At 36.0% G+C, this 10,914-nt stretch overlaps 1 protein-coding gene across 1 annotated transcript; it reads left to right on the top strand.

Annotated features, from left to right (window-relative positions):
• Positions 1 to 3,704: 3,704 nt before the first annotated feature.
• pax9 (paired box 9) lies at positions 3,705 to 9,626 on the top strand. Its single transcript, XM_059990415.1, has 4 exons — positions 3,705 to 3,815; positions 4,744 to 5,376; positions 7,100 to 7,248; positions 9,372 to 9,626. The coding sequence occupies exons 1-4, from the start codon at positions 3,812 to 3,814 to the stop codon at positions 9,624 to 9,626; spliced, it is 1,041 nt and encodes a 346-aa protein (XP_059846398.1). The 5' UTR covers positions 3,705 to 3,811.
• The last annotated feature ends 1,288 nt before the right edge of the window (positions 9,627 to 10,914 follow it).

The following is a 10,914-nucleotide window of genomic DNA, read 5'->3' as shown; positions in this document are numbered from 1 at the left end:
TCAAGGCTGAGATGAGTAGAATTTGAGGAATTAAGCAGACAAATTAAACTGAGATACAAATCACGCACAAACTCATTAAAACTGGAGAGGTAGGATAAGCTGTTGCCATTTCAGGCAGCTTTATAATAAATTATTTTTAAAGTAACAGCCCTGATATGAATGTATCTCAATAAAACTAACTCTGATGAAATTATTTACTTGATTTATTATGCATAGGATATAAAATACAATTAGGCCCTTCAAAATTATTCATTTTCAGATCATCTGAAATCGTTTTGCTTGTAGAAAGTGTTTACTAATATGATTGTTATGTTATGGATAAAAAATAACATCTAGTGTAACCTTCTAATATATTCACTTCCCCTTTCACATTACCCAAATAGCTTAAGTTAGAAACTTAACTATATTTTGTAACAAAGCATTCTGGATGTTCTACCTGTTTTCTTTTTTGAAAGCCAGATATTATTTATTTAGGCAGGAAGAGGCAGTAAGAGTTTGTAAGGTTCTTCACACCTATTTTTGAAAGTTAGATCACCATAGAATTATCTCAACAGTAAACAACATCTTGCAAATATTTCTTCAAAATACACCAAAACTTGCAACCACAACCTATGGACTCACTCTGAAGGACGCTTCATCTCATATTCTTGATACTCATTGCTTGCTTGCTTGCTTGCTTGCTTGCTTGCTTAAATAAATAAATAAATAAATAAATAAATATCTATCTATCTATCTATCTATCTACTTACTTACTTACTTATTTATCTATCTATCTATCTATCTATCTATCTATTTATTTATTCTTAGCATTTATTTCTTTATGCATTTGCACAGTTTGCTGTCTTTTGCACACTGGTTGAAAGCACAAGCTGGTCTTTCATTACAGTTATTACCCTATTATGGATTTATTGAGTATGCCTACAAGAGAATAAACCCTAGGGTTGTATAAGATGACATATTTATTTTGATAATAAATTTACTTTGAACTTTAAAAAGAAGTAAGTTTATTTCAGTTTTTCAATAGCTTGAAGAATTGCACACTAAACATTTATCAATTACAATTTTGAATCAAAAAGGGACTTTGAAAAGTGTGACATCTGCTTGTTTTTAGTTTATATCTAATTTTATACGTCAGCTAACAGAAAACTAACATCTTTGTCTTTTTGATAATTACATCCTAATTTTCTCAAGAAAAAGAATCAGAAATACTTTGAGTAAGGAAATCAAAATAATATGTAAATCCGTTCTTCGGTGAAAAAAGACAAATAACTGTAGTTTGGAATATCGACCAATAGAATGAAATTCATCAGCATAACTATTTTACCTAATGACATTAATTGTCAATGATTATTTTACTCCTTAAGAAATTTGGATGTTAAATCTTTAAGGATAATCCATTGGTAACTGAACAGCAGTAGGTAATAATAAGCAGTTTGAACTCAGGAAACTACATTTCGAATTAAGATACAGTATTTGATGCAAATATTCACAGCAACATAACAGATCAAAACTAGAAACGTTGATTTTGAAGAGACGTACTCGTGAATAAAAGACTGATTTGCGAAATTAATTATATGAAGGCATTTTGTATTTTAAACAAACTTGTTCTGAAGTGGAACGGTCAAGCTGAAAACGACTTAACGTTTGTTGGGGAAAACAATTGCGGATTCATCCCGTTAGTGCTCCTCTGCTCTTTAATGGGCCAGTGTATATCTGACCTTTCTTATTCAAGACACACTCAGCACCTCAATGGAAACAAGTTAAGCACGTACGGCTGTGGTAAACATTTATCTTTTCCACCAGAGACGAGCCCTGTGCAAACGAGCTCTTCCCACACTGAGGGTTCCAGCCTCACATGCGGCGCACAGATTGGAAGGAGAGAGAGGATGAAGTTCGGGCAACGAAGCAGACCCGAATTAAACAGGAATTGTGGTCTATACAGACGAAGTGTAGGAATAAGAACATGTCCTAAAGAAATTGCGGACATAATCAGAATGGAAAAGAAATGAAGACGAAGCTAAAAGGTTTTACCGGATTACAATAAAGCTCGTAGGATATCAAAGACAAGCACTAGAACAGAAATGCTATTTGATAACTGAAAAAGATACTGTACCAGAGACTGGTAGGTTGAGCTGTCCGTTACTATCAAAAAAGTTGCTATCTTTGATACATTGGTGCATGCAGTAAATAAAACGACAAATACACTTCTCCGTCAAATCCATTAAATAACGTAAAATAATCATTGAAACAAGCCGACACTATTTTTAGACTACTTAATTTTATTGGCAGGAAACGGTTATATATCTTCAACATTGCATAACCAAATAAAGACTGAGATCTAACATAAATATTTATCCTGAATTAAAATGAAGCATTTGACCTGTACGTTCAAATAAACATTTTAAGTTCAAAGTTCAAAATAGAATTATTATCTAAGTACGTATATGTTACCATCCATTGACCTTATTTCTCGCAGGAATTTACAAGGAAAACAGAAATACAATAAAATTTTACGGAAAACTATACATAAACACTGACGAACACCAATGTGCAAAAGACATACTGCGCAAAAAAAATACCGAGAACATGAGTAGTAAATAGTCCTGTAGATCGAATTTAGTATCGAACTGAGTATTTTAGGGAAGTACTCTAACTCTGAGAACTCAGAAATCACTTCAAGTTGTATTTTATGGTGGGTTTGGAACACGTCTTAAAACGCGAAAGCTAGGACGCATAATTCTGCAAAGGTAAATAGATACAAAATTAAAATGATAAATTTCTTCTTGTTTAGAAATGGTTCGCAGCAGTGAAACAACATAAATCCAGGATTGATGTTCGACGTCCGATTTTTGTCATTTAGAGAAGACTTTTACCATTATTTTTATTTAAGTAAGTAATTTATCAATCGGATGTCACAAAGGTCAAATACAAGAACAAACTCCTGGAACAAATGGACAAGGGCGTTTTCTAAAACCTCTTACCGTCAATTCTCTTATCAGGAACATGTTCTGTATATTTTGATTTTAAACCACACCGTGATGCAAACACCACCATTAGTATTTGTTTACAAATTACATATTTTGACATTTATATATCATGGAAAGACAATGATTATTACTTCCTGCACTACACCATGAATGCATTCTCCGTTTTAATCTATATCGCCCGAGCTCATACCTAACACATTAATTCGGAGCAACATTACATAATGATTTATACAGATTGTCATTTCTTTAATTTAAAAAAAATGCTAGTAAATGTTTTTGGGGGACGGTAAAGTAACTTCGCAACGGGAACTTACCTACAGCATGACCTATAGTATTCCATTTTAAATAACAATCATTTGGTACAATTTATACTTTATTGAACATTTCTAAGGTAGTATTTCTTTCATTTAACAGTCCACCAGAAACCGCCAGATGTCCGTCAGGCCGATACTAATTTGCGACCAACCTCCAGGTAGTGTTGCCAGGTCACGTCCGTCCACCAATGGCGCAAAGAGATTTTCCCCCTCCCGCCCTCTGACGTCATTGTCACGGGCGCGTCCACGGTGATTGACAGACAAAGCGTGTAAAATCCATTTCCCATGCTGTGCTTTGAAATGCAGATCCGAACCACCTCTCCCGAGAAAAAGGGACGCACATATATACTCTAAAGTTCTTCGGCAACTTCGAAAGTGAAATCAGTTTTTAAGCAGCATTTTACAAGCGGACCCCGAATAATCTGCACTGCAAGGGATTTTATTACTTACTGTTTGTCAGCGTTTCACATTCAGGCAGTAGTATTGAGGATCGCTCTTGTATCTACCATCATGGGTAAGTAGTTACATTCTGTACATTTTAAATTGCTATCAGCAAAGGCACCACTGATCATGATCAAGCACTAATTCATTTTCTGCCACTTATCAATTGCAAATACATGCAATAAATCAAATAATGCTTGATTGCCTTAAGTTAGCAAGTAGACGGAATTTCTAGTGGTATACCGAAAATTGTTTTCCATACGAACATGTGACGATGAACTTTTAAACGATATCTGCAGCGTTCAGCTTTCAGAGCCTTAATGAACTCGTGTATAGAGCTGTGCTGAATGAAGAGGAAGAGCAAAATGCTCCACGTAACAAACGCAGTAAACCGAAAGAGAGTAAATACTCTCGGGAATATGCGTTCCTCCTCATGAAAATGTCAGATAAATGCAGTCCGATGGTAAATAAACGTCAGTGTCCAGGGTGCTTTCAGTTCCTTTTCATTAATATAACTACTACGTTTTCTACTTGTTGAAAGAGAATAAAATTGAAATTCAAAAATGCCATGTTAAATTTGGTTCTGCAGTGCTGTGTACTAAAGCAACAGAAAGCTTCGGAGGGTAAAGGAAATAGTTTTACTTCAAGTTAACTCAGAAGTAAACCTTGTGCCGTTTTCAAGTCGTTCGCATAAAAATTCCTGGCGACTAAGCGTTTTTTTTCGCGAGTTCATACGGTGATCACAACTTGATCAACTGTGTCTGGTCTTCTGTTAGAGAGTGTCAGGGACTGTAATATTGGTCGAGCTTGAAGCGTATGCGAACATCACAACAGGCCCAGGCGACGTATACGCTCCATAAACGTAACAAACTAGAGCTTGTCAGATGCTGGTTCACAGAACACAAATATCCGCTGCCTGGTTAGGTGCCGTGTTGTAAAGTGAAACTGCAGTTGTGCCTTTTTTTCCCTGAATATATCCTCTTGTTCTATTCCATATCCAGAGCCAGCGTTTGGAGAGGTAAACCAGTTGGGAGGTGTATTTGTCAACGGCAGACCACTGCCTAATGCCATTCGACTGCGGATAGTTGAACTGGCCCAGCTGGGAATCCGACCCTGTGATATTAGCAGACAGTTAAGAGTTTCACATGGCTGTGTCAGCAAAATCCTAGCTCGGTACAACGAGACTGGTTCCATATTGCCCGGTGCGATCGGTGGGAGCAAGCCCAGAGTGACAACCCCCACAGTGGTCAAACACATTCGAGCATACAAGCAGAGAGATCCAGGGATTTTTGCGTGGGAGATCCGCGACAGACTCTTGGCAGATGGTGTCTGCGACAAGTACAACGTTCCCTCCGTCAGCTCCATCAGCAGAATCCTTCGGAACAAGATCGGGAACTTGTCCCAGCAGAATCAGTACGAGTCGAGCAAGACTCCGGCGCATCCCCCTCCACAGTCGGCTCTTCAGTATAATGCAATTTATTCCTATTCCAGTCCCATCACAACGGCCGCAGCAAAAATACCGTCGTCGCCCGGTGTGCCCGCCATTCCAGCGCACATGGGAATTCACAGGACCTGGCCTTCATCGCACTCCGTCTCCGATATTCTGGGCATCAGAACATTAATTGAGCAGCAAGGTAAGCCGCGGAACTCCATTCTAAAGGCGTAAAGGAAAGAAAAGGCCGCGCCGAAGCAGCTAACACTACACGTCTTTTGTCTGAAGTTCAGCACTCACAAAATCGGCTTATCAAATAATATTTTCCATTTGCTAAAAGAAATCGAGCTGTTCCAGTCGTTAACCCCACTCTTTCCTGTAAATCTAAATTGGCCACACTTTCCTCTACATAATATAATTTTGCAGAAATCAATAAAAATTAAAAGCGGCGTTTTTCATTAACAGTGACCACTGCACTGAAGCTCAGCAAAACTAAAGCTTCACTCCAACTGCTTTCATGCTTTGTTAGGAACAATTTCAAAATGTTCACCGAGTTAAATTTTAACTTTTCATTAGATTGGGGCTGAACGCTTCATTCTAGTTAATTACTTAAATGTTGCTCACTCCTTTCTGACGAAATCAGTTTTCCCACTGAACAATACAAAATAAAGCCACGTCGCTTCTTATATAATTATTTCCTCTCCCACTGATCGACTGATTAGAATGGTCTGCTATTTATGCCCCGTAGGTTTTGTGGGAGAACATCGATTATAATTAATTTTTTCGAGATAATTTCACGTTGGTAGAACTTCTCTCAATATCTATATTAATTGCAAAATTGATGTATCGATTAATTACTGAATATAGTATATTATTCCGTTGGTTCTCAAACAAAACATAATATATTTGGCAATTAAGGTATAAAGCATTTTGAGGCCCAGTTTGCTGGAAGCCGCTTGACGCTCCTAAATCTCAATATAAATATTTTCTTTGCGCATACAATGAAAGCCAATGAACCCCATTGTTGGAAATTGCACCCATTGTTATGCCAGTTTCCGGAAATGCCCGGAATGCATTCAAACATATTTTACAGTGTATTATTTACACGACTTTTAAATAATTCACGTATGTAATGAAAACAACGTGGAAGAATAACTGACTACTATCAGTTGCTAACGCCAGTTTTTTTTAAAAAATCACGACAAAATATCTTGTCCTGGGTCAAAAAGGAAACACACAATTAAACCACCAATTGCATTTCCTACATAATAATGCACCGCTTCGGGCTACAAAGCAATATATGAGCAGAAAGTGCATAAATGAATTCTGTAGATATGATGTGGGAAAATCAAATGAAGCTTAAGTAGGAGGATTAGTAGCTCATTTCCAGTACAAACAATCATGAACATAAAGGTTAGGATTTAGTACTGACCAGATCAACTTACACTAACTAGAGCCATCCTAGAAACATTAATCGAAACATTATTGTAATGTGCGTTTTAATAATTAGTTTAATAAATTAAAATCAACGAAAACGCTGCTTACGCGTTTAAAAGATGTTGACGCTTCAAAATGTACTATTGGTAAGTATCAAACATTAGAAAGTTTTGAAATTGTGATAGCAAGGCACTTTGTGGAAAAGTTGATGTGCAAGTGTTGGCTTGCACACTCACTAATGCATGACGTATCCTATTGAAATGCAGACGGCTGAAATGCGTAAACCGGACTTGATCACGTCGGATGGGGTTAGCAGAAATGAGTAAATGAGTCAATCCGTTGAATTGTTCTCCAAGAAAGTTTATCTGGCCTTCTGGACCAAATTGCACAAAATGCTGGAGTCACTGATCAGAAATAGAGAAGCAAATATCATGTCTGCTACAAGTATTCAGATATAAGTCATGTCATATAAATATTTTTGTTGTTAGGTGCTATTCCCATTAGTGACAGTTCTTCTTATCCTACTAAAGTGGAAGAATGGAACAGTATAAACAGGAGTCACTTCCACTCCTCAAACCAGTCTGCAGTGAATGGACTGGACAAGTCCCCACTGGAGCAGGAAGTCAAATATACTCAGGTAATTGTAGCTTGCCTTTCCTCTCACCAAGACAGATTACAGCGTTTACAGAACTCCAAACTACAAAAATAAACACCTTTCAACAATTACAACCCATATGTAATTAGTATTCTAAATTGCAATGACTTTTACATGTGGGACCCTCTAATTAATTTGCAACATTAAGATCGAGGGAAAAAATTGACCTCTTTAAAAATATAAAGAAGATTATACAATGTCCTCTCTAGTTGGTATTTTAATACGTGTATGTCTAAATAACTGTCCATAACTCAGACGGGCGAAATGCTATATCGCAGAATGAGAACAAAAAACTAAATAAATACAATAAAAGTAGAGAGTAAGAAATTTATATACAATTAATTGTTTTATTGGCCGCCGTGGGATTGTCAATAGCAATCGACGAAATCCATGATTTATTGCATAAAGTAAATTGGCAAGAAATGCGTTACGGAGAAATAATCTGTAATTCTTTATGGTGGATAATGATAAAATTTCTATAATCTAATACAATACATACATTTTTAGTCGAACGAGTATGGGAGATTGAAATAGATCAATACAGAGCCATTTCCCCATGCAATTCCGGTTTCTTTCACAAATATCTTTTTGATGTTACCACACCTTCAGTTTAAAGTTGACCAGTCGTCCCGATGAGGCATGTTATTTTTAAGAAAATATTATATGTACCCTGTACGTTATAAAAGTAGGACTATGGAATAGGACCGGAAGAGAACTTTAAAATGATTACATTGAGAGGTTAAGTAATTATTTGAGACAAACTGTGCAAGAAATTTAAATGTTTTTTTTTCACCGAGTTTATTTTACCCTTATCCCGGCAACCCCATAAAATTGTGTCTTATCTTGATAAAATGTAGTAATTAAAAGTTTAGTTAACTGAATATCATCTTGATAATATACGGGGAGGGGGGGGCTGGGGTGGGGGAAGCGGCAGAGGGAGATAGACAGGCATTGAGCGTATGTCCCCAGGAACACAAATAATACATATTATTGTCAAATGAAGAACATTTAGTTCCGGTAACAAGGGAACATTGCTAAATAGTTTCCAAATTAAACAAAAAAGCTCGAAACACACACAAGGCCAAATCTATGGGTTTTATCAGCGCTCGAGATAGGTTAACAGGTTTGGCGGCAGAAGTATAATGTTGAATTTAATTTAACAAATTTAATAGATTTACCAGCTATTATGAACGAATTTAATTACAGAATCAAAAATACATGGCGCACTTTCAAATGTTGATAGGAATGATTAAATCGCGTATTTAATTGCAATTTAGACAGGTAGTGTTGTGGTAGGGTTAGAGCAGTTCCACCACTTGTTATCCTTGTGAATTGTATATTTTTATCGTACTATATAAATTCCAATTCCGAACACACACATCTTAAAACATAGACCGTGAGAGTATAGTTAGCACGTGTTGGGTTCACATTTTATTTTGAGAATACTGCATTTGGAGCATCAATGTCAGTGTCCATTTAACTTTGTGTTGGTCTTCACCTTGTTATTATGTGTATGTGTATACGTAAAAAAAATATATATATATAATTCTGAGTGTTAACTGCTTTGATTCACTGATGACGCTGAAACATTCATTGCACATTAACACGTGTAATGTGTAACATGTGCCAGTAGCACCACGACTTTTTAAACTGGCAATCTTTTTGCTGGATATCTCAAACAAATAATATCAGTGTTTAATCTTGGCACATCTTCCTATTTTGTACATTTACTTAATACAATTAAATTATATTTAACGTACAGCAATATTTTTCTCCACTTTTTGTAGAATACAAAATTCACGTTAAATTATTAACTTTAGTTAAATTCAACTGGCATTTGCACCAGCTGAATGTGAACGATACAGTTCTGGCACACTGTTAAGATATTGTGGCCATTTTTTTTATTTTTTGGGTAATTCCACACTTGATCGTTGTTCTGGTTTATGATTAATTTTGCATCCATCTAATGTAAATTATGAGTTTAGTCTGTTGTATAGCAATTTAATTTTTTGCACTTGAGGATCACTCTGCTAACAAAGAACATATCGAGATTTTAGTTAATGATGTTTAACTTTAAGTAATTTAACTTTTTTTTTCTCTTCCAGGGTCCCAATGGTTTGCCTGCAGTTAGCAGCTTTGTTACTGCTTCAAGTATGGCTCCTTATCCTCCACCCACACAAGTATCTCCCTACATGACATACAGTGCAGCTGCTTCCAGCTACATGGCAACCCACGGCTGGCAGCATGCGGCTGGCAGCACAATATCAACGCACAGTTGCGACCTTCCCACACCACTGCCATTTAAAAGCATTCAAGCAGCTAGAGAAGGTAGCCATTCGATTGCAGCCTCTGCATTGTAGTGCACATTTAATTACAATTCAGCGTCTTAATCCCAGCATCAGAACAAAAATAGCGATAGCTCTGATAAACACAGACAAAAGAGATGCCTGATGTGTGGCAATTTCAATAACTTTATTTAGTTTTCTCAAGTGAGCTATTGGATTTTGAATCAGCATGAGACAAAACAAAACACACCCCTCACTTTATGCCTGTATTTATGTCTTCCATGGAATGCAGATGGTAATATAATTGTCATTTTGCAAGCATAATAAGGATCGAATCATACTTCTGTAACCATCCAGAGATGATGAAACCAAGAGCTACTTATCACATGAGAATAATGCTGAGTGGAATTTAATGTAAGTCATTTCATTTAAAGAGATCTCAGATTCTTAAACATTCCTCCTCTTAGCCACTGGTTCCTAACATTTAGACATAGAACAATATTGATTGCCGGCCCATCAAATTATTGTGGTTTGGACTGTTCCAAATGTCTGCTTGAACAAGATATTCTAGTGGCAAGTGGTCTCTTTGGGAGCAGGTAGCTACAATCATTGTTCAGAAAAGTTATATTTCAGTGGAGTGGATTCTCCAAAATTCTAGTTGTCAGTAATATTAATATTGATTAATCAGTACAACCACTTACATGTGCCAACTACTTTTCATAACTCTAATTTCCAAAATAAAATTAAGTTCTAAGGATTTACTAACATTACCTTACTTCTGAAGATAAATTGCATGCTGGCAGCTAAGTGGAAAATTCTCTAATGTGCTTATTCTCTCTTTGAATAGAGTGAATCATTCAAATCATTTATATCTTCACAGAGTTAATATAAAAGTAAACTGAAATATGCTGCCCTGATCAGTGCTTAAACATTTTAAAAAGACTGACAAATTTTAAAAGCCTTTTATAAAATTTTCCTTGTAACAATTGAAAGATCTTGCCTTTGGTGCACCCTTTTCAAAATTCAACAATGATAGAGATGTGAATACATAAGGAACCGTCCTGTAACAAACGAATTATATTGAAGTAACTAAGATAAAGAAGCAAATTATTGTAATTTAGTTATTTGGTGAAGAAATAATCAATGTTAGGGAGGACTGGTTAATGGAACAGAAACTATTTTTCTTTGTAAATAAAAATAAAATGGTCATGTTTATTTTCATATTAACATGTCAGGCTTTTCTCCCTGAATGTTGCAATTGACTCTCCAGAAAACATATTCATCAGCTAAAGGATGCCTAGCCACTTGAAGAATAAATCAAATGTCAATATTATGTATATATAACAGAAAATTTCACATTTTT

Source organism: Hypanus sabinus, chromosome 2 (assembly GCF_030144855.1).
Source record: "Hypanus sabinus isolate sHypSab1 chromosome 2, sHypSab1.hap1, whole genome shotgun sequence".
Taxonomy (NCBI): domain Eukaryota; kingdom Metazoa; phylum Chordata; class Chondrichthyes; order Myliobatiformes; family Dasyatidae; genus Hypanus; species Hypanus sabinus.
The sequence above is the reverse complement of the archived record's forward strand: the minus strand, read 5'-3'. Positions and strand labels throughout refer to the sequence as shown.

Excerpts from the sequence above, each read along its gene's own strand:
- pax9 (XM_059990415.1), top strand. Across the intron at positions 5,377-7,099 it reads AACATTAATTGAGCAGCAAG|GTGCTATTCCCATTAGTGAC; the intron begins GTAAGCCGCGGA and ends TTTTGTTGTTAG. Across the intron at positions 7,249-9,371 it reads AGGAAGTCAAATATACTCAG|GGTCCCAATGGTTTGCCTGC; the intron begins GTAATTGTAGCT and ends TTTCTCTTCCAG.